The sequence below is a fragment of the Hemicordylus capensis genome, chromosome 2 (genome assembly GCF_027244095.1).
Source record: "Hemicordylus capensis ecotype Gifberg chromosome 2, rHemCap1.1.pri, whole genome shotgun sequence".
Taxonomy (NCBI): Eukaryota; Metazoa; Chordata; class Lepidosauria; order Squamata; family Cordylidae; genus Hemicordylus; species Hemicordylus capensis.
This window is the reverse complement of record NC_069658.1, coordinates 185,826,552-185,850,907: the sequence shown is the minus strand read 5'-3', so window position 1 is coordinate 185,850,907 and position 24,356 is coordinate 185,826,552. Positions and strand designations below refer to the sequence as shown.

At 45.3% G+C, this 24,356-nt stretch overlaps 1 protein-coding gene across 9 annotated transcripts in view; it reads left to right on the top strand.

The window, feature by feature from the left end:
- The window catches only part of HUWE1 (HECT, UBA and WWE domain containing E3 ubiquitin protein ligase 1), a 170,422-nt gene that overhangs the window by 97,697 nt on the left and 48,369 nt on the right, over nt 1-24,356 (top strand). For all 9 annotated transcript variants that reach the window (XM_053295035.1, XM_053295030.1, XM_053295029.1 and 6 more), the window contains 14 exons: nt 932-1,148; nt 1,311-1,433; nt 1,814-2,048; nt 2,493-2,723; nt 2,871-2,993; nt 3,239-3,334; nt 3,568-3,837; nt 4,852-5,004; nt 6,928-7,055; nt 7,429-7,510; nt 16,262-16,438; nt 16,556-16,715; nt 16,811-17,169; nt 17,335-17,530. In XM_053295035.1, coding sequence (XP_053151010.1) covers nt 932-1,148; nt 1,311-1,433; nt 1,814-2,048; nt 2,493-2,723; nt 2,871-2,993; nt 3,239-3,334; nt 3,568-3,837; nt 4,852-5,004; nt 6,928-7,055; nt 7,429-7,510; nt 16,262-16,438; nt 16,556-16,715; nt 16,811-17,169; nt 17,335-17,530 — 2,550 coding nt within the window. The remainder of the gene's footprint in view (nt 1-931; nt 1,149-1,310; nt 1,434-1,813; nt 2,049-2,492; nt 2,724-2,870; nt 2,994-3,238; nt 3,335-3,567; nt 3,838-4,851; nt 5,005-6,927; nt 7,056-7,428; nt 7,511-16,261; nt 16,439-16,555; nt 16,716-16,810; nt 17,170-17,334; nt 17,531-24,356) is intronic.

Below are 24,356 nucleotides of genomic sequence, written 5' to 3'. Positions count from 1 at the left end.
CCTTCGCCTCTGCTCAGGCAGCTTTTGGAAGGTGAGTCTTCCAGTGGGCATGCCCTGCAGAGTACACACAGTGTACCCTCCCTTGTTAGACTTAGGGCTGTGGTATGTCCCCACATGTGAGACCCCCTTGGACTACAGCAGCAGAGAATGGAGCATTGGTTACTCACTGTGAAGGCTCCTTCTTGCTGCTAAGTCGGAGGGCGTCTCGACCCACCCTTTGACACCAGCACCTACTTTCCAGGGACCTTGGGGTTGCAGACTCTTTTTTCTGGTTACTGATTTGGCAACATGACCTGCATATTTTTAGTTGTTTTTCTGCAGTATACCACAGGAAAAACTTTCCCCGTAGTTTTTTGCTTTGCGTCCTCTTCCTTGGACAGTCAGTTCTTTCAGTTTTTTGGCGTGTTTTTTAGAACTTTGCTTCTTTGTCGTACTTGTCTCCTCTTGGCCTAAAAGAACTGAAGAGGGTTTGCTCCTCCCAGCCTTAAAAAGCTTATCCTAATTAGCATAGTCCTGCTGTTTAGAGTCACATGGGATCGCATAACCCACACATGAGACGCCCTTGGACTCAACAGCAAGAAGGAGCCTTCACGGTGAGTAACCAGTGCTCCATTTTGTTAAGAAATAAGACTCTTGGGTGAAATATGTATAGTTTTATTTTCAACAGTAAACTTTTAAAAATTATGGCACTAGTTCTGCCGTTGCATGGGTAGCTTGACCTTCCATGCACCACTTTACTACTTGCCTTCATTTTCAGTCTGGTGTTTAGAGAGAAGATACAGCATATGACTCTTCCTTTTAGTGTAGCAATGATGCTTTCAGTTCTTGGAGTGTCTTGTGTAAGGTTGTGGGAAGAGCTCCAAATTGAACAGGAAGTGTTCCTGCAGGTAAGGAAGTGACAGTTACTCACTCTGCAATCTCTGCATCTCAGCCTCTTCTAGGTTAGGTCGTGCCTTGGCTGAATTGTTTGGGTTGCTGGTCAAACTGTGTGTGGGTTCCCCTGTACGACAACGCCGGAGCCACCATGCTGCCAGCACCACTACTGCTCCCACACCTGCTGCTCGGTCAACAGCTTCAGCACTGACGAAACTGCTCACAAAGGGGCTTTCCTGGCAGCCCCCGCCCTACACCCCCACACCCCGCTTTCGGTGAGTCACGTTTCCTGTAACTTGGCATTATCTCCATGCTATTTAAGGAAAGGTGTGTTTTGCTCTTCTCAAGCTGTAGGCAGTGCAGTATTTGATCATGTAGGTTCATCTTGGGGGCTGGACTGAAGAGCTTGGGTGACTAAATTCATGTTTTCCCCCTAGGCTGACGTTTTTCATCTGCTCTGTGGGCTTCACATCGCCAATGCTGTTTGATGAGAGAAAGTATCCTTACCACCTTATGCTGCAAAAATTCTTGTGCTCTGGAGGACACAATGCACTTTTTGAGTAAGCATTTATCTGCTGTGCGCACATTTGTGCATGCACATATACACACAGTCTACCTTCAAAGACTTCAGTTGGGCATGAAGCTTCAGGGAACAGAAAGTAGTCTACTGTGGTATAGCTTTAAAAAGAAGATGGAGAGCTATGGCTTCCGTTCTTGACAGTATTACTTAGTGATATCAGTCCCCCTTTTAGTGTAGCTCGTGACTACCTGAATGGTTGATGGAGCCAGCACAAGGAATGATAGGGAAAGTAGTTCTCAAATCACTGAAATGTGCATGCATGCGGGCTATGGGTAGGGGGTTGCTATAGGAAAAATATTGAGGGCCAGCTCTAATAACCACATGCTCCATTGGTATAGTGTTTCATCCTCTTTCTTCTAGGACTTTCAGCTGGGCTCTCTCCATGGGTGGCAAGGTTCCTGTTGCTGAGGGGCTGGAGCATCCAGATCTACCTGATGGTACAGGAGAGTTTTTGGATGCTTGGCTTATGCTGGTGGAGAAAATGGTGAATCCTACCACAGTGTTGGAGTCGCCTCACTCCTTGCCTGCCAAGCTGCCAGGTGGGCAGAACTACCTGCAGTTCAGTGCCCTGCGCTTCCTTGTAGTAACACAGAAGGTGAGCAACTGGGGCTTTCCCCCTCTTTAGCTATACCAAGCACTATAGGGTCTAAAAATGCATAGGTCTGCAGATACCATGACCCCAGAGCTAAAAGCAGAATCTTCTTGATTAGTTGAAATAAGAATTTCAGTTATATGGGAATAATAATGTGCTGTCTCAGTAATTGCTAACCGTAGTCTTGGATGTGCAATACATCCAGTAGTCCTGGATGTTCAAACTCTAAATTACTGTTTGTAGCCATAGACAGGGTCTTGCACAAAATTTTGTGTAGATCTATGCAAGCACATAATTTTCTGCTATGTGCAGAATTCAGCATTCTGCGTATCTTTGCTTTTTTAAAAAAACACACAAACTTCTAGAGCATTGCCCACCCACCCTGCCTACTGCACTTCGAAGGAATGGAACTAAATAGAAAGACCAGCTCTCTTCTCTGTGTTGCAGGCAGCCTTCACTTGCATCAAAAACTTGTGGAACCGCAAGCCTCTAAAGGTATATGGGGGACGCATGGCTGAGTCTATGTTGGCCATTCTGTGCCATATTCTGCGTGGGGAGCCAGTCATCCGTGAGCGTCTTGGCAAGGAGAAAGAGGGAGCGCGCAGTGAGGAAGAGGCTGGGCAGGAAGAAGGTGGTGCCCGAAGGGAGCCCCAAGTGAATCAGCAGCAGCTCCAGCAGGTAGGGATCTTATTTCAGTGCCATACAAGCAGCAGTCTGGTGCCAAGACCTCCCATTCAGACACAGGACAGACTTCTATGCTGGGATTTCTTGGAACAGCTTCCCAGTTTGTGCATCTGATCTTGTTTGTGCCCATCCCTCTTTCAGCTGATGGACATGGGCTTTACTCGGGAGCATGCCATGGAAGCTCTGCTGAACACCAGTACCATGGAGCAAGCCACAGAGTACTTACTGACCCATCCTCCACCACTTATGGGTGGGGTTGTGAGGGTAAGACCCCTTGATAGCTAAGATTTCAAATTGTTTCTCAGATGATTGCATTCTACGCACACATGCATATTCTTGGGCCTGCTCTTCTCCCCCACCCCTGGAGGGAATAGTGCACTGCAAATGTCAGCCAATTAGTTCATTTTGATTGTGGTGCATTCAGTTTCCTGTGGCTTGCTTGGGCTGGAGGCTGGGTTGGATTCCATTGGTCAGTTACTAATCTCAGTTGTTTCTGGGTTGTGCGGCAGGATCTGAGCATGTCTGAAGAAGACCAGATGATGAGGGCCATTGCAATGTCTCTAGGGCAAGATATCCCCATGGACCAAAGGGCTGAATCCCCAGAGGTAAGGTATCAAAACAGTGACTAACATAGAGTATGGGATTGAAGGAATACTGGTGAAGCTTTATGTAAAGAAGTCACAGGATCTAAAGGTAACAGAGCTATGGAAAGAAGCCATGGTCATTACATAACAGGCCCAAATTTCACCAATAACAGAGCAACAGAGCAAGGAGAACAGATTAGTCATCGATAGCATGAAAGTCATGTTATGTATAACCAGCGGTGTCTGCTGTCTAGGAAGCTGCTTGCCGAAAGGAGGAGGAAGAACGCAAGGCCCGAGAGAAGCAGGAGGAAGAAGAGGCTAAATGCCTGGAGAAGTTCCAGGATGCAGAACCCTTGGAGCAAGAGGAGCTGCACAGCTTTACAGACACCATGCTTCCTGGTTGTTTCCACCTGCTGGATGAACTACCTGACACTGTTTACCGTGTCTGTGACCTCATCATGACTGCCATCAAGCGTAATGGGGCTGACTACAGAGATATGATCCTCAAGCAAGTGGTGAATCAGGTGAGATTTGGTCCCCAGACCACCTGATCTCCTTCACTGTGGAGGAGTCCTGGACAGCATGCCGTCGGTTCCTGTGCTTTTTAGTATGGCAACATCCCAGTGCTTCATTTGCAAAGGTTGATATGCTAGGTGTTATGAAGCAGGGAAAGGGTTGCTCTTTCTTCTGATGTTCTGGTGTCGTCTGCTTGCTGAGGATAAAATATAGATATTGGGATGAGCCAGACCTTGGATTTGAGATCCTGGGAGGCAGTCTGATAATTGAAACAGTGCAGGGCTGGGTGCTAACACTTCTGAGGGCCATTTGACGAGCACATGGGTACATATGGGCCGCCTTTGTGGCTGCCCTAGGGCTTTGGAATATGCTCCCTTTTGAAATAAGAGCATCTCCGTCTCTGTTTGCTTTTAGGAAGACCCTCAAGACATACCTGTTTTCTCAGGCTTTTAAGTGAAATTTGAAAACTATTTAATGTGTGTTTATTTGTTTTGTGAATTTTAACTGTTTTTACATTTATTGTGTTTAACTTTGTACACTGCCTAGAAATGCATATATTAGGTGGTATAGAAATATAAATACCGCATCTTTGAAAGAAAAAGCAGATGTGTAGTTGCACATCACGTGTGCTCACAGTGGGAAGTCCCAGTGGGCTACTCAAAGGTGTGAAATAGACATGTCTGCTAGGCATGATGGTGTACACACAATACGTGTGCTTTGTTTACAGAGAAGTGTTATGCAGACATGGACTCTTTCCTGTATGAAATGCCCCTGATTGGTGATAGAAGAATCTTGAGAGAGCCAAGGTGTAGCAGTAATTCAAAATGCTTTCAGAGAAACTGAATTTGCTCAGTACCTCTGAAAAGTTGGCTTCTTCTTCCCTACCTGATACTTGCGGGGCTTTAACGTTTTAGGCTTCTCAGCAGAAGCTGTAGGAGTGAATATCTTTGCTCCCTGGATCAAGGCAGGTTTATCAAAAGGGTCTGTTTTGCTTCACTGACAACATGCTCTTTCTTTGGCAGGTGTGGGAAGCTGCAGATGTGCTTATCAAAGCAGCTCTGCCTCTGACCACCAGCGACACCAAGACTGTCTCGGAGTGGATCAGCCAGATGGCTACTCTGCCACAGGCTTCCAACCTGGCCACACGTATCCTGCTGCTGACTTTGCTCTTTGAGGTGAGACTGACAAAGAGGAGGGCTTACTTTCCCCAACCCATTAGCCACCTGCATTAGCTAGGTATTGCAGTGTCAGCTGGGGTCAGGGAGAATGGGGAATGGCTGTGCTGAAGATGCAGCATTTGGACTCCAGGGTAATGTGCTTGCCTGTGGAATTCTCACTGCTGTGGGCGTAAACATAGAAATTAGTTGTGCTGTCTTCTAGTTCTCCTGCTGTTCCACTGTTCTAATTGTATACTACTCTCAAATATTAGTATATCGAGTGCAAGGGGAGATCAGAATTGGGTCCTAGAACTTTTTGAGTCAATTGCATGTCTTATTCTGTCACTGCTGCTTCTGAATAGTAGCACTGTGTGGCTTGCATAACACCAGAGGTCACATTGCAGAGACATGCAGTGTAAGTTCTTCAGGGCAGACTGCTCTGCATGTGGAATTATTGGCTGACTTGGAAGACATGCATGGTTTAAAAAGCTGTTAACATCACTCGGGGCTATATGTACTTTGTGAGGAGGAGTGGGAGGGAATCTGTGCGAATGAAAGTTCAAATCTGCAATCGCTATAAACTACTACTCAAACTAGGCAGTATTCCCCCCCCCCCCTCATAATTTTGCTTCTGGGAGTCATAGAGTAGCACTGGCTTCAACCACTGGAAATCGAATACAGTCGCCAGTCTACCGTACCTTTCAGATTTCAAGAGGCATTGCCCACATGTTTTTTAACCATATCTTTAGAACAAGAAGAGCTAGAAACATATTACACTTTTAAAAGATTGGACCCTGATTCTCAGGAAACTGACTAGTGTACCCAGTACTGCTATGTCAGTTTCCTATGCTTCTTTGGAATTGTAGTGTAATTGTAGCACACATGTAGCACTTCGCCGCTTTTTGCCACTTTTGACAGTATGGTCAGTTAGCAGTAGCTATTTGTAAGTGTAACGATTCTCAGACAGTAATCCATAGTTCAAAGTTTTTAAGCATTGCATGAATTGTACTTTAGCCATTTTAAAAGCATAGACAGATGTGTAGAGGACAGGTCTATCAGTGGCTACTAGTCTTGATGGCTATAGGGTGCCTCCAGGCTCAGAGGCAGGATGCCTCTGTATATCAGTTACAAGGGAGCAACAACAAGAGAGGGGGCATGCCTTCATCTCCTGCTTGTAGACTTCCCAGAGGCATAGGAACATGGGAAGCTGTATTATACGGAATTAGACCATTGGTCCATCTAGCTCAGTATTGTCTGCACAGACCAGCAGTGGTTTCTCCAGAATTGCAGGCAGGAGTCTCAGCCCTATCTTGGAGATGCCAGGGAGGGAACTTGGAACCTTCTGCATGCAAGCCTGTAGTTGCTCTTTCCAGAGTGGCTCCATCCCCTCAGGGGAATATCTTAGTGTTCACATGTAGTCTCTTTCAAATGCAAACCAGGGTGGACCCTGCTTAGCAGAGAGAACAATTCATGCTTCAGTGGCACACTTTACCTTTACCACAAGGTCAGCTCTTCCCATCTGGCAGGCCACTGTAGGAAACAGGATGCTGGATTAGATAGGACTTGGGCCTGATCCAGCAAGACTGCTTCTGTGTAAAGACTCAAATAAAAATCTAAATTCAAAACTCCATATAACTGGTGAGAGAACACAGCAACAGACTGCATCATATTAGATAAGAGAGTCGTGTGATGGGAAGGAAATCCTATATAGCAGTGTGTTTAAAATAATACATTATACAAAAAACTGAGCTATGTTTATAGAATTGTGAGCTGCCTTTTGGGCCTGCACAAAAGCAAGGTGAACATCTGAAAACTAAAAATGCATGGAGAACTGCAGGTCACTCTGCTGTGTAGTGATCATACTACTTTGACTTTGGTCAAGGGCTCAGTGAAATAATTGGCCCTTCTGCACTCAATCGCCTTGCTTTCGCCCGCTTACAGGAGCTGAAATTGCCATGTGCTCGCGTGGTGGAGTCTAGTGGTATCCTTAATGTCTTGATCAAGCTGTTGGAAGTGGTGCAGCCCTGCCTGCAAGCTGCCAAGGAGCAGAAGGAAGTGCAGACACCAAAGTAAGCCAAAAACTAGATTGGGGAGTAAGGCCTAGAGCCACATTGTAACCTACATTTATGCTACATCTAGGCATGGCTTCTAGTCTCTCTTTTGTATTGTTTACCGGGGTGGGTGGCGTTCTCAGTACTGCCATTGTATCTAATGAACTTCATCCTGATTGAATAAGAGTGGATGCAGCTACTGCCTGAAGCTGGATTGAGTGTGCTTCCATATGCTTCAAGTTAACCTGGCTGGAGAGCAGTGAGGCCAGAAGGTCTTGCTTGCTGTTGAGCAGCATTGCAATCCTAAATATAACTCTAGCCTCCTGACCTAGACCAAACCTTTCCAATGCCATGTCATCTTCCCTAACATAATTTAACCTGCCTTCTGCAGATGGATTACTCCAGTGCTGTTGCTGATTGACTTCTATGAAAAGATAGCCATCTCCTCCAAGAGGAGGGCCCAGATGAATAAGGTATGAGCTCAGGTGGCAGCAGTGTGTGGGAAGTCAGGGACTTGCCAAAAGGATTGGAAGAAAGATCTCTGCCCACTGCAGAGGGACAACAGTGTTGCTCTGCTCCCAGGATATGCAGCTGTGAAATTTACTTCAAGGGAGTTGGCGCTTATACTGTCAATACTAAGAATATCATCCCTTCTATTTGATTAAACTCTGGCCTAGAAACTTATTATTATTTATTATTATTTTACACCATCAGACAGGTGTTATTGACTAGTTTGTTTTATCCAGACATCGAGTCCTTCCCAAGGACCTGGGATGCCAGAATTTTATTGTCAATGTTGTTGCTGTTGTTATACAGGTGAAACTCGGAAAATTAGAATATCGTGCAAAAGTCCATTAATTTCAGTAATGCAAATTAAAAGGTGAAACTGATATATGAGACAGACGCATTACATGCAAAGCAAGATAAGTCATGCCTTAATTTGTTATAATTGTGATGATCATGGCGTAGAGCTCATGAAAACCCCAAATCCACAATCCCAGAAAATTAGAATATTACATGGAACCAAGAAGACAAGGATTGAAGAATAGAACAATATCGGACCTCTGAAAAGTATAAGCATGCATATGTATTCAGTACTTGGTTTGGGCCCCTTTTGCAGCAATTACTGCCTCAATGCGGCGTGGCATGGATGCTATCAGCCTGTGGCACTGATGAAGTATTATGGAAGACCAGGATGCTTCATTAGCTGCCTTCAGCAATTCTGCATTGTTTGGTCTCATGTCTCTCATCCTTCTCTTGGCAGTGCCCCATAGATTCTCTATGGGGTCAGGTCAGGCGAGTTTGCTGGCCAATCAAGCACAGTACACTGTATACTTTTTGGAGGTCCGATATTGTTCTATTCTACAATCCTTGTCTTCTTGGTTCCATGTAATATTCTAATTTTCTGGGATTGTGGATTTGGGGTTTTCATGAGCTGTACGCCATGATCATCACAATTATAACAAATTAAGGCATGACTTATCTTGCTTTGCATGTAATGCGTCTGTCTCATATATCAGTTTCACCTTTTAATTTGCATTACTGAAATTAATGGACTTTTGCACGATATTCTAATTTTCCGAGTGCAGAATATAGGCTGTTCCCAGTAAAGCTGCTTTTTGTAACTGACTGATGGTGATTTCTGTGGCCCCTATGGTGTTGAGGTGCTCTTCAAGGTCTTTTGGAACTGCACCCAGGTCGCCAATTACCACTAGGATTATTTGGGTCTTTTTCTGCCACAGCCTTTCAATTTCAATTTGTAGATCTTTGTATTTGGTGATTTCTTTCTATTTCTTTTTCTTCTATTCTGCTATCCCCTGGTATTGCTATGTCAATTAATTTGACTTGTTTTTCTTTCTTCTCAACTACAGTTATATCTGGTGTATTGTGTGGCAGATGTTTGTCTGTCTGTAGTTGGAAGTCCCATAATATTTTTACATCATCATTTTCTTCAACTTTTTCAATTTTATGGTCCCACCAATGTTTGGCTACAGGTAGCTTGTATTTTTTGCAGATGTTCCAGTGTATCATCCCTGCTACTTTGTCATGCCTTTGTTTGTAGTCAGTCTGTGCGATCTTTTTACAACAGCTGATTAGGTGGTCCACTGTTTCATCTGCTTCTTCTTTATATTATTATTATTATTATTATCATTATTATTATTATTATTACATTTATATCCCACTCTTCCTCCAAGGAGCCTAGAGCTCGGTGTACTACATACTTAAGTTTCTCCTTCACAACAACCCTGTGAAGTAGGTTAGGCTGAGAGAGAATGGGGATTTGAACTCTGGTCTCCCCGGTCCTAGTCCAGCGCACTAACCACTACACCACACTGGCTTATGTGGTGACCTTCTTGCCTGTAAACTTCTTACCTGAAAATTCACACTTGCATTTAAGACAGGGTGGATTTGATTTAAATCAAACTGATTTAAATCACGATTTAAATCACTAGCAGGGTGGATAAAAATCAATGATTTTTTTTTAAAAAAATGGATTTTTTAAATTTAAATTGGATTTTTATTTAAATCAGATTTTTTGATTTAAATCGGATTTTTTAAAATTTAAATCAGATTTTTTGATTTAAAAAAAATCATTGCTTTTTATCCACCCTGCTAGTGATTTAAATCGTGATTTAAATCAGTTTGATTTAAATCAAATCCACCCTGATTTAAGATGATTTTCTGATACAGAAGTTATCTCAGATGTTCCTCAGATATCAAGATTGGTGAAGAAATTTATATGAAGGTGGTTAACTATGAGCTGGAGGAACAGATGAAAAAGAGAGGATGTAAACAATCCTGTACATAAATACAGCCCATAAGTGCAACAGTCCTCAAATACCTTAAAAAATGAGGGCAGTTCTGGCCATGTGCAGAGCACCTTTTCACAACCAGAAGCTTTTTGTTGTCTTTGTCAAAACAAAAAGTTATTTTTATGGTCTTAAGTTACACTTGATGGGAAAGAGAGTTAAAGGGACATGTCCACAAGATCACAGAAACAGGACAAGCTTGCTCTTTGAATACCCTTGGCTTTTAACAAACCTTTTATGCTCTCAAGCTGGGTGGTTAAAGGCTGATAATCTTGTGCAGCATGTTTTAAGGTAAAGTGGCAATTTTGTGCTATAATAACTTTTTTAAAAAGCAAAAGAGATAAGGCTTAATGTCTTCAATGAGCATTTCAGACTCTTATGTGATAGAAACTAATTTCAGTGTAACCTTTCTCTGCTGCCGGATGAGGACATCTCACGTGAGTTATCCTTCCCATGTGATCAGGTAGGCAGGACTATGTAAATTAGGAAATGCTTTAATAGCCTGGGAAGGAGAACCCCACCTAGTTCTTCTACTCCTGCATCCTGCTCCAGAGACAGCCTTTCTGCTCTTCTCACTTAGCTTTTTCTACCAATTCTCTATTTCTCAGCCTGCTCTTTGTCTTCATTGTTTGTTCCCCTCTCTAGAACACAACTCTTCCCATCTTTTCTCCCTTGGCTCTCTGTGGCCCAGATGCCAGGCAGAATTAGGAACGTTCGCCTCCCCAAAGGAAGAAGACATCCTCCTTTCCTACTGCACAGAGACCTTCTCAACAAGTGGTCTCAGCCTGCTCTACAACTTCTAGCGCACTGACGATTAGGTCACCGCCAGTGCTCACCGCAGGAGGCAGATCCACTGGAAGGCCCATTAGGTCACCGGACCAGTACCAGGCACAACCTGCCTCTTCCGCCAGTCCCTACAGTCGCTTGAATGACTTTGAGCCTTTCTTCGCCTCCACTGCAGCTGCTAAACACTCCAGCGGATGTAGAGGCCTCGCCCTGCCCACCATGCAGACTCACAAGCAGCCACGCTGAGCAAATGTGCCTCCTCCGACAGTGCCTCCACCACCGGCCTCACCACCTGCAGGCCAGCCTCCAGACAGCCACAACCCCAGACTGGACAGACAGCAGAGGCCATCCAGCAAGGGCACTCCTCTGATGCTGCCTACTCAGTGGCAAGAACCTAATGCTGTGGGGAAACCCCAACAAAAAGATCAGGGACAACTGGAAGATGCTGGGAATGGGAACCCATCCCAACCATTTCTATCAGTGCTCCCAAGGCGGGAATTGGACAACAAAACGCCACCAGAACCAGTGAGACATGGGCCTTCTTGCATCTCCCTTCCTGCTCTCGCTAAACAGCCTGCCCTGCCAGTCACCCCTATACTTTTGCTCCCCGCTAAGGTTCTGGCAGCTTAGCAGGCTTGGTTTCAGGGCATGCTTGATAAGCCACTTGCATAGCGCAGACAAGCTCCAAGAAGAGGGACAGGACAGGGATTCTTCCTCTTCTTCCTCATTCTGCTCTCCTAAAAAAAAGAAATCTAAGCAGAGGAAACCCCATGGGGGACGGAGTCAAATCAAAAGAAGGTTGGAGGAACTCAAGGCTCTCCATCCCACTTGTCCACCATTTCGGGGTATAATTCTCCAGACCCCCTTTCCAGGGGTCGTCTTGTAAATCCGCCAAACCTAGGACCCATCCTTGATGTAGAAAGTCCAGATATTGTCCCAGAGCACCTAAACAATCCCATCCAGGAACAGAGGATCCAGATGTTGATGTGGACTTTGGGGAAGTAGGAGAATGTTTGGATGATCAAACATCTGAACCCCAAGTCCTTCCGCGTTTTCCCACCAGAAAATTTTACGCATTTATTTCACAAGGCCATCTTGGTCTCCAACAAGCAAGCTTACAGGATTACCTTTCACATCCAGGGAAACCCTAGTATTTCCAATGCCCAAACATGACCTTCTCTTCCCTTTCCCCGATTACTTCTTAGACACTGTTAAACAGGAATGGAAGGCACCAGCAGCAAATAGAAAGCCTACTCTTTTTATTAATAAATTTTATAGTCTTAACCAAGAAGCAACAGATATGTTTTCAGGTCCCGTTCCCCCCACCGACGCTCACGTGGTGGCCCTGTTGTCTGGTGCCATTCTCCCTCAAGATGAGGACACCTCCCTCAAAGAGCCCAATGAAAAAACTGATCGAGTCGGCCCTAAAGAAAGGACATGAGATGACTTCCTATCCATGTGTGCCTCTACTGCTGCTTCCATCATAGCATGGGCATCCCTTCTTTGGGTGGAGGAGCTGCTCCAGACTCCTCCCGCACATCCTAATTGCCAAAAGAAAACACTTCTCAAGATACAAAAGGCACAAGTCTTCATAGCATATGCTACCTTTGGATTCCATCCATTTCTCCTCACACTCCACAGCCTCTATGGTAATGGCACAGAGAAACCTATGGCTCATACACTGACAGGTGGACTCCTCTCTGCAGCCATGCTCTTTGGCGATGATGCTCTGGGTGGAGGGATGTCAAAACTGAAGACAAGAGGAAGGCACTCGCTTCAGTCGCTTGCAGGGATAGTAGACAGCTACGAAGGCCCTTCCAGTCTTTTTATCCCTTTCGTTCCACCTTCAGAACGCAGGATACGGACTCTAGAACCCAATGTCCCTTCTGGAATAGACAATGCAACACCAACCAACAGATCACCTAACCAACTCTAAATGCAACAACCCTTCACTACCTATTGCAAGCCTAGACAACTATCCTGATTCACCGCCTCATTGTGTGTGAGGTCACCTCTCTGACTTCTTCCATGTATGGGAAGCCAACATATCCAATCAATGGGTCCTCAACATCATCTTGCACAGGTACAAAACAGAGCTAACGTCCCTCCCCCAGACCACTCTCTCTCAACACCCTCTTCTACCAAACATGCCGGTCTACTGCAAGCAATTCAACACCTAGTGGCCATTAGTGCAGTAGAATGCATAGCACTTTATCAAAAGCACACGTGAATTTACTCTGTTTTGTTCACCGAGCCCAAAAGGAATGACTCTGTCAGGGCTGTACTGGACTTAAAAATTTTAAACAAATAAGTCAAAGGCAGAAAGTTACAAATGCAGATCCTATGATCCATCACGAAATCCCTACACCACTCTGACTTGGTGGCCTTGGTAGATCTTACAGAGGTGTACCTACATGTTTTTATTCACCCAGTGAGACGCTTCCTTCTTTGCTTCAGATACACAAGTCTTCATTATCAGTACAGGGCTCTGCCATTCAGCCTCTCCTCAGTGCCTAGCATCTTCATAAAGATTCTGGCCCCCCTCGTAGCTCATCTCCAGCTGAAGGAAATTTGGGTATTTCCCTACTTAGACAATCTCCTGATCCAGACACCCTCCCTCTCAACTACACATACAGATGTGAGAACACCCTTCAGACACTCCCGGAACACGGATTTCTGATCAACCAGGCCAAGAGTCACCACCTTTCCTCCAGTCAGATTCACACTTGGTAGTAATAATAGACACCACTTGACCTCATTCTCCCCCAAGACTGCATTCAAGATGTCCTCCAGTTGATTCACCATGTAACCACAGCCTCTACAATACCGATCCTCAGGTTGGCCAGACTTCTGGGTCTGATGGTGTCTCTGGAAGCAGCCTGCGCACAATCTGGTGTTTCTCCAGCCATATCAAAATGACATAGCTTGTCAGCGATCTACCAGAGTAAAACTTCCATCCCAGGTGTTCACTCCTTTCTCTAGTGTACCCAAGCATCTTGTCTTTCATGGCAAGACCTTCCTGGATCACTCCAGGGTCATACTGATGATGGATGCTAGTTTCTCCGGCTGAGGGGCTCATTGCCTACAACATTTGGCTCAGGGAAAATGGACACTACAGGAGCAATCCCACTGTATCAACTGGCTGATTTACCCTACAATCGTTCTGACATTTCCTACAGAATCAACATGTCTTAATTTGAATAGACAATGTCACAGCGAAAGCTCACGTGAATTGCCAGGGAGGCTCCAGATCCCTACATTATGAAGTGCCTCTCTTACTCTCCAGGCTCCCTGACAGCACATCACATCAGCAGATTTCTCAGCATGTGGGCCGATGGGCTCAGCAGGAAAGAGATTTAGCTGGCCAAATGGAGCACCAATCTGCAGACATTTATTCTCATGACCCAGTTCTTGTGCCACCCTCAAGTGGACCTCTTGGCCATGCCAGCCAACATGAAGCTACCCAAGTTTTCTCAGTTCCCCTGCGAAGACTGAGACAGTGGAAGCATTCTCATCCCCACAGCCTCAGGTTCTTGTATATGCTTTCACTCTCATACCAGTCTTCAACCATCTCCTACACAGAATTCATTTCCTCAAGGCTCAGGTTCTACTGGTGGCACCACATTGGCCATGGCTCACTGAAATACTTGATCTTGCCGTCGAGGGCCCTTGGTATCTCCTGGTGACTATGGACCTTCTTCACCAAGGGCCTAACTTTCACCACGACCTGGCATGGTTCAAGCTTGCCACCTGGCAACTGAATGGAACATCCTGAAACACCATGGCTACACTCTCAAAGTGCTGGACACTGTTCTGGCATTCAGGAGAGACTGCAAACCACATTTACCAGTCCACATGGTGAGTTTTCTTTTGTTGGTGCCGACGTAATGAACTCTTGGAGAAGACTGTGGTCTACTTGAACTACACCATTTTTTAAACAAGATGGCCTTGATAAAGGGACTCAAAGCCAACACATTCAAATGTCAAGCAGCCTTGCTAGCAAATCTCTTATCCATTCTCATCCTCACCTTACCAGGCCTGCTCAACATTGGCTCTCCTCCAGATGTTGGCCTACAACTCTCATAATCCCTGGCTGTTGGCCATTGTGGCTAGGAATTATGGTAGTTGTAGCCCAAAAACAGCTGGGGGGGGAAACGAAGTTGAGCAGGCCTGCCTCAGACACTTCCTCAGGTGCCTCACTGCTTTCACCACCAACTATACACAGGTTTCCATCCTGAGATTTACATAAAGTTCTATGCATGCTGCACAAACCGCCATTCGAACTCCTCAGATCAACTTTACTTTAATCTAGCCTTTTTAGTGGCCATTGCATTGGCCAGACGTGTTTCAGAATTGTGAGCATTGTCTTCTAATCCCAATTTCTGCATTTTTTTGCCTGACTCAGTTCATCCAATACCAGACCCTTCCTTCTTGCCCAAAAGTGGCCTCCATATTTCACTGCTCTCAAGACATAGTCGTCCCTTCATTTTTTTCTAACCCGTTCACTCCTTGGGAAAAACCTGGCATAAAGTCTGTGCACCACTGTCTGTAGGTGTACTTTTCCCACACATCTTCCTTCCTATCCATGGATGGGTTTCCCCCCTCCCTTTTTCTATGGGTCAGAAAACTTCTTCTGCAACCATCGCCAGATGGATTAAGGCATGTATTATGCTAGCCTATGAAGTACAGAACCTCCTAACACCACAGCACATTCTATGAGATCAGCACCAACATCATCTGCTTTTTCTGCTAATGCACCACTTTCAGAAATCTGCAAAGCAGCCATCCGGATGTCACTCTCAACATGCACACAGCACTACAAACTCTGCTTCCGTTGCTCTTCACAAGCAGCCTTTGGCAGACGGGTTCTTCCACCCCAGTAAACGCTGATGCCCCACCCGGTTCCTTTTCAGCTGTGGCATGTCCCACATGAGATGCCCTCATCCAGCAGCAGAAGAAAGGAGCATTGGTTACTCACCATGAAGGCTGCTTCTTGCTGCTGGATTTGAGGACATCTCGGCCCACCCATTGGGGTGTCAGTATCTACGTCTACTGGCATGTTTTCCTCTTTTCTTATCACTATTCTCTGTACTGTCATCCCTTGCCAACCACAGGGGTCTGTTTCTGGGAAATTCTCAGTTGTCAAGACATTAAAACCAATGGTTAGGGGAATCGGTCGCAAAAAGACAAAGGGTGGGAACCAGTTAAAAATAGACAAAATCACCCCCTGATCCCTGGAAATCCAAAAAATCTCAACAAACCACAGATTCTCAGGTCGTCGTTGGTGAGACCTGCCACAGTTTCCCAGTCACGGATACTCAAATCTGCGATTGGGAAACCAGCGGTTGGCAGGGGACAACTGTACCTTGGACTTGGCTATTACAAACTGGGTGTGGTTCTCCTTCCCAGGCTTCTAAAGCGTTTCCTAATTTACATAGTCCTGCCTACTGGAGCCACCAGGGAAGGATAACCCACATGAGATGTCCTCAGATCCAGCAGCAAGAAGAAGTCTTCATGGTGAGTAACCAATGCTCTTTTTTCTTTATTTAAAAATTAAAGAAATATAAGAATTAAATTGTTTGGCAAAATATACACTGAAAGAGTGATGTGTTCTTTTTTTGGGGCCAGTATCTCCAGGCCAATGGCAACAACTGGCGCTGGTTTGATGATCGCTCAGGTCGTTGGTGTAGCTACAGTGCAAGCAACAACAGCACTATTGACACAGCTTGGAAAGCAGGCGAGACCAGTGTTCGCTTCACTGCTGGCCGTCGGCGCTACACTGTGCAATTCACCACAATGGTGCAGGTATATGGGCTTTGAGTTGTGTTGGAGATATAACATTGGATCTTAAGGGATGGTTGGTTTGGTTGGCGTGTGGTGCTCTTAATGCCCCTTTTCCTCCCATTCTCCCCGAATGCTCAGGTAAATGAAGAAACTGGGAACAGGCGTCCTGTGATGCTGACCTTGCTCAGGGTACCTCGGCTGAACAAGAGTTCCAAGGAGGGCAACGGGCAAGAGCTGGAGAGAACCTTGGAGGAAGGGAAGGAGGTGGAAAGCACATCCAAGGAGGAGAAGGCAAATGGTACATTACATATAACAGAGCTGGACTACCTAGAGAGTAGCAAGTGGCTTGTGTCTTCGGACCTATGTTTATCTTTCCTCCTTTCCCTTAATCAGATAGCCCTGTTCCTGCTGATAGTCTAGCCCTAGAGAAGGAAGCACCTTCAGAAGAAGCCAAACCATCAGAGATCCTTATCCAGGGGCTGACTGAAGAGATGGTGACAGTGTTGATTCGGGCCTGCGTCAGCATGCTGGGTGTGCCTGTGGATCCAGACACGCTGCATGCTACCCTGCGCCTCTGCCTGCGCCTCACCCGCCACCACAAATATGCCATGATGTTCGCCGAGCTCAAGAGCACACGCATGATCCTGGGTCTAACACAGAGCTCAGGCTTCAATGGCTTCACACCTCTTGTCACCCTGCTCTTCCGGCACATCATTGAGGACCCCTGCACACTGCATCACACCATGGAGAAGGTATGGCTTGCCTTATGCTGAGCTGCATCATGGGGAGGATGTAGCTTTTGCTTCTCCTGTATCTAACTATTATCCTACCAGAGATCCCTGCTGAATGGCTTATCCATTGGCATTTGTATCTTCAGTGTACAGTTACACCTGCTTCTTGGTTTTTGTCTCCTAAAGGTTGTGCGCTCAGCAGCCACCAGTGGAGCAGGCAGCACCACTTCAGGTGTGGTGTCAGGCAGCTTGGGCTCTCGGGAGATCAACTACATCCTGCGTGTGCTGGGTCCAGCTGCTTGCCGCAACCCTGAGATCTTCACTGAAGTGGCCAATGGCTGCATCCGCATTGCCTTGCCTGCTCCCCGTGGCTCTGGTACTGGTAAGTAATTCAGAACCTTGCTGGTTCTTCTGCTGCAGTGGCCAGGCTAATGTGATACATGTGTCGGGATAAGGAACTCTGGACCAGACATTAAGGGGAGAAATGGCTCTTGTATAGGAGCAGTTTTGTGCAAAAAAGCAGGTATAAAAATGGCGCTAAAGGAAGCCTGTTTGCACTCCACCCCAGTGGTGTAGTCACAAATTCAGAAATGCAGGCTCTCACCATGCTAGCCCACATAGCCACACCCACCCCAACAGCTCTGCCCCATAGCCACACCTCCAATGAAAAAACACTAAGCAAATGACCGCTTTATATTACTTGTACAGTGGTCCCTCTACTTACGAAATTAATCCGTTCCGAATGCACATTTGTAAGTCGAAAAATTCGTAAGTCGAAAAGCGGTTTCCCATAGGAATGCATTGGGAACGGATTAATGCGTTCCGGAGCCTAGAAAAAAGACCCAGACCCCCAGTAAGGCTTGCAAACTGCACAGGAACATTTCTTTTCAAGAATAAACAGGCAGTAAACAGGCAGGCAAGTCAAGGAAACCCCATCTAAAAATTTGCAAGTCGAGGAAACCCCATCTAAAAATTTGTAAGTCGAGGAAACCCCATCTAAAAATTTGTAAGTCGAGGAAACCCCATCTAAAACCAGATCTAAAACTGCCGTTTGTAACTCGAAAAATACTTATGTCGAGTAGTTTGTAAGTCGAGGGACCACTGTATTTTCAAATGCAGTTTCATTGTTTCATTGCAAACATGCAAGCTGTGAAAAAAAGTTTTTTAAAAAAATAGTTCAGATCAGACAAAAGCATACTGGACTGTATTAGCATCACCAATAAATATTCTACCTGGAGATGCTTCCAGGGATTGAATACAGGACCTTCTGCATGCAAAGCAAATGCTCTGTCACTGAGCTATGACCTCATCCCCAAACGCAAGGATGGGCAAACCTGGCCTTCCAGCTATTGTTAAACTACAACTTGCATAATCTCCAGTCACAAATTTATTGTGGCTGGGGAACATGGGAGTTTAACAGCTGATCAGCCAAGTTTGCTGGAAAAGCCCACGCGCCTGATAGCAGGAGTACTGATGAAGAGGGGAATGGAGACCTTCCCAGCCAACACAGTCCTTAGGACAGATATCCCTGTCCTAAGGGGGATATCTTAGTCATGGGCGGAACTACCATTAGGCAAGGGGAGACAGTTGTCTGGGGGCCCCACTGCCTTGGGGGGTCCCCAGAGACACCTCACATGACTCCCCATTGCCCCCTGCCCAGCCCCAAGTCCCCTCAGCCACTTGCCCTGATTGCCCTCTCTTCTGCTTATCCTCCTGGCCGGCAATCTAAGCTGCAAAAAGCTCCTTTTCTCCCTGCCTCTCAGCTGATCGGGTGGGCGGGGCTTCCAGGGAGGTCTCTGTGTAGGCCTCAGTGAAGCCTGAACTGGAGTAGGCTTGCAGGGAGGCCGCAAGCAAGGAAGGAAGCAGGCAGGCAGACAGAGTGGCCCCCACAGCTCTATGCAGCAGACCCTCTGCCCAGCCCAGCATTTGCCAGGTAGAATGTGAACTCCTTTTTGTGGTGCCCCCCCCGTATATAGGGATCTGCTTGCCATAGGGCTTTGATATGGGGCGGCGGGGAGTGGGGGGAGACAAGACTGAGAAGTCTCTGAATATTTAATTTAAAACAGCTTGGAAAATTAAAAAACTATCTACAAAGTCCTATAAGTGGCTTGTTTCATGGCAAAAAATTATAAAAACTTCTGGAACAAACAATATTATATTTATTTTATTCATTCATTCATTCATGTATAAATGCACTTATGTTCAAGTTGTTTTGCAACCCAGAAGGTCTGAGTGAGAACTGTAAAGCATGTGTTGTGCTTTTATTTTATTTTTCTTATATGTGAACTGCTCCCCAATAACTCTCAGGGACTTCAGGGTAAATCTGACCAACATGTGAATGCAACACCTCCATTCCAGAGGAGATGTGTGTTAAAGAGCTTTAAAAGTCTCCTGTGAAAAACCTCCTGCAATCAAACTTTACTGAATTTGTTCAGAATTCTGAGAAAACATACATAGGCTCACACTGCATGGTTGAAAGTCTCCTTTGCTAATCTGCAACGAGGGGGCCATTTTAATAATTAGTGTTTCTAGTGTGTTCTAGGCATTAAAAGTAGCACAAATATATAGTACTCAATGTATATCACTATATATTCTGAAGAGTCAGTCAGTCATGTTTATTTACGGTCATAGACCAAAATTTAAAGCATGCATAATAATACACATGATATAATAATAATATATACATGATATAAACAGAGACATAGACTCATCCTAATCAGCAGTTTCCAGTTTGCATAATCTCGTTTACCATCTGTTGTCTAGCATTCTTAGCTGCCTCACAGAACTTAGCAACTTTAATTGTTACTTCCTCATGATCTGAGAGCAGATAGTTGACGTAAAATACATCTGTATGTCCTGGGAAATCAGCAAGTAATGAGGAAATATAACGAGTTCGAAAGTCCCTATAGAAGAGACAGCGGAGTAAAATATGAAAGATAGACTCCTGTTCTCCAGAGCTGCAAGGGCATAATCTCTGCTCTTTTGGTATCCCTCTAAATTTACCTTCTAGTTCAGCTGAAGGTAGCACATTAAATCTGGCCAGTGTGAACATCCTGTGGTACTTAGTAATGGTAATCTTGTCCAAGTAATTCGCAGGTTTAGTATTATACATTTGTAGACCCAGGAAAACTTCTTTAGAGATTAAAGATTGATCAGTCTGCATTTCCATGTCATAGATCCGCTGCTTTAGTATCAGTCTTGCACGAGAAAAACCCATTTCTAATAAACCATCCGGACTAAAGCCATATAAACTTATTTGGCGAGATATTGACCACTTCCAACTAGAGTTAAATTTATCAATAAAAATTAGGTGAGCAAGGCCTGTAGAGAAGAAAGACAATCTTAACCAGAAGCTAAAAATGGAAAACCACATCCGGGCTTCCATCTTAGGCATACCAGTTTCAACCCTCAATATTACATTGGGAGCACATCTAGGGATCAAAAACTTTGTCTGAACTGCCTCTAGAGGTATGCAGTTAGTATATGGGCCCAACTGCGACCCATAGAGCAACTGAGAGCAGGCTTTAGCTATAAATAGCTTAAGGGCGGCTGGTACAAATTGAGCTGCATCTTGAGGGAAATATGATTGGATGGCCAATGCCGATTTACGTGCATTTTGGGTAACATATTGCAGATGTGCTTGGCGTTTCGTAGAGGCCTGGAAAACAACCCCTAGATATTTAAAGGTCTTAACCTGTTCTAATTTATGTCCAGCCAAAGACCAGTTCAAGGTCTTCGGGTGTTTAGCAAAGGCCAGAATTTTGGTCTTGCTATAATTGATTTCCAGAGCATATTCATGGCAAAAAGTAGCCAAAGAGCAAAGCGCTCTACGAAGACCAACAGGAGTCTGAGATAAAATCAGTGCATCATCTGCATAAAGCAGAATATTAACCTGTCTATTGGCCAATTTAGGTGGATGAAAAGATGGATTAGTAATAATATCCACAATGGGGTTAATATAATAATTGAAAAGAGCTGGAGCAAGTATACAACCTTGCCTCACTCCTCGAAAGGTAAGGATTTCCTTAGTGAGGATTCCAGCTGAACTGCATCAGACCTTCAGATGTGAATTCTGAAAAGAGTGTGTGTGTGTGTGTGTGTGTGTGTGTGTGTGTGTGTGTGTGTGTGTGTTCAGTGAAATGTATTTCCAGGCAGCATACTTATTTTGAAATATCAGACTTAAATCCTTGGGGGCCTGGGGTGTGCGGAGGCCCTGGACTTTGAAGGGGGGGCCCCATTTTAAAATCTAGCCTCTGGGCCCACTCCCACCTTGCTATGCTCCTGCTTACAGTGCTCACATGTAGGACCCCATCCAAATGAAAACCAAAAAATCCAAATGAAAATGAAGGCAGCTGCTACTTAGCAAAGGGACAAGCCATGCTTGCCACCATAATACCAGTTCTTGGGTTTTCAGAATAAAGTTAAGGCAATGGGGTACTGCACTTCCATCTGCCCTGGAAGAGAGCAACAAAGATAAGACCAACAACAGGACTTGCAAGATATTTCTCTCTACTTATGCCTTAAGTGTACTGTCAGCTGCCCATTGCCCAAGCTGGCCCAGTATTTTGCAATGACCCCCTTCAAACTCTCACCAATCTGTTCTGGAAGCCTATTGGCTGAAAAATGGGGTATAAATGTTGTTGCAAATAACCTTATAAAAACATATTAAACCTTAGACTTCCTATGTGCAACTCATGTACTCAGCTATAAGCTACAGTCACTCTTTGTTACCAAAGCAATTTGCAGAAGCCATGAGGACTAGGAACAGAAGCCTTTCTCTGCTGCTGGATAACGACATCTCATGTGGGTCATCCTTCTCATGTCCTCTAGAGGGCAGGACTATGATAATTAGCCAGAAAGCTTTATAAGCCTTGGAAGGGTAACCTCCTCCCAGTTCTTGCAGTCCGGCATCCAACTCCAGAGACACTCTTCACCTTAGAAGAGGAACCCACTCTTTCTGCCTGCCAGGAGGGCAGCACTGATCCGCTCTCATGCCACTGGGTCCTCACCAGTGCCACAGGAGGAAGGGAATAGGCCTCTATCCTTTAGAACAGGTTTTCTTAACCTAGGGCCCCCAGATATTGTTGGACTACAACTTCCGGAATCCCCAGCCACAAAGGCCATATCTGGGGATTCTCAAAGTTGTAGTCCAACAACATCTGGGGGCCCAAGGTTAAGAAAACCTGCTTTAAAAGGCCCTTTAGATGCTCACCGGATTCTTCCATTTTGTTGATGGATCCCGCCACACTACCTACACAGCCACTCCTCCCCCGTGGTGTGAAGTCTCCTCCCCTGGCCAGGCTCAGCACTCTTGACTCCTCTGCTGTGGCTCCTTAATCAGCTGGACGGCCCATCAGGTGGGAATGATCCACATGGGTTCCTCTCATCTCTATCTGCCATCACAGCAACGCTGGCTGGAAAAACCAACACGGCTGATAGCAGTACTGACAAGGAGGGGAATGGAGTCCTTCCCAGCCAACACAGCCTGCCAGGCCACCCCCAGATACAGCAGAGGGGATGCTGCATCCATCAGCCAGTTTGACTGTGCCTGAACTGGCGAGCCTGGGGCCTCCCCCTACCCTAACCAGCCTTCTCTTGCAGCCCCAACACCTAATCTTCCTATAGAGATGCCTGCAGCATGGTAAGCATGGTTCCAAGGGCTATTGGACAAGTCACTGTGTGGAGGAACAGATATCCCACCGTGCTACCACGGGTGACAGATTCCTCTTCTGCTACCACATGTGGAAGAATAACCCACTATTCCTCCTAACATTTTTTTTCCATTGCCACCAAGTGGACTTCTGGTATGGCTGGATCCACTACAACAGCCCTTCAAAAAGAACAACAACCCTCAGTAGTGTGGAAAGGCTTATACGGTAGGTGTGGGGTGAGGACAATCAACAAGCTTCTAATCTTTTAATTTTAATAACAAGAAATTTTACTTTTAGAAAAATTGATTCAATTAAAACATTACTTTTCCAGCAAAAAATACAAACTCAAAACAGTTATTAACAGAGCAACACATTGACTTATTGGACTCTATACTGGTCCCTACTCAGAGTCCTCTGTGCTTTCTTCTCAGCTTCTTGCTTACTGGGTGGTTCTGATTACAGTACACGTCTGGGGCTCAATCCAGGCTGGCTCTTTTTTCTTCTTAGTAATTTCAGTTGGGTTTTTCCCTCCAGCAGACTGACTTCCAGGACTCTCTGTCTGTCTTCAACCCTGACTCCCTCCAGCAGACTTGCGTTCTCTCAGGAGTTGACTTCCCTGGCATCCCTCTCAAATCACTCCCAATATATACAGTTTCTGGCCCAGCAGTTTTTTAAGCTATCCAATTAGAACAAACAAAAATTTCCTCCATTTCTTGAAGTCTCTTTTCCCTCCAAAAATCAACTGTCAGAATGCTAAACCAAAAGTGAAACAAGAATAAACTTTTGACCCTGCACCATCTTCATGCATAGGGATTTGCAAGCACAGATATCCTATTTACAATAATAGAGGTATTCTTCTGTTATCTCTGTATATGTCTCGCCCAACCCTCACCCTAAGGGGCAAGAAGGGTCCCTCTAACCTGGGGCCCATTGGTAATGTTGAGAGCCCAGTGGAAGTCCCTGAAATTCCAGATTCGGACATAGATTCAAAGGAAGAGGGTGAATGGTCAGATGACCAAACATTTGAGACATTTTCCAATTTACGCAGGCTATTCATTCCAAATGATTTTACTCATCTTTTTCATTAGGTTATCAACACGCTGGGCCTTCAACAGGCATCCCCTCAGGACCAATCTACCCCATCTAGGGAAAACCTGGTCTTCCCAGTGCCAAAACCACAAGAGCTATTATTTGCCTTTCCAGACATTTTTGTGGATACAGTCAAACAGAAATGGTAAGCACCAGTGGCACATAAAAAGCCTGCTTCACTGGTTAATAAATTTTACAGCCTTACACAGACTGTGTCTGACATGTTTCAAGTTAACCCCCCCTCCCACTGTTGCCCCAGTGGAGGGTGTGCTGTCAGGCACAATTATACCTCATGATGGAGATGTCTCCCTCAGGGATCCAAATGAGAAGAAAATAGTCTAACCTAAAGGAAGGGCCAAGAGGCCTCCTCATTGTCTGTACGTGCCGCCCCAGCGGCTTCTATTGTGACAAAGCCAAATCTGCTCTGGGTGGACGAGTTCTTCAGTGTGGTCTATGTCTTTTACACAA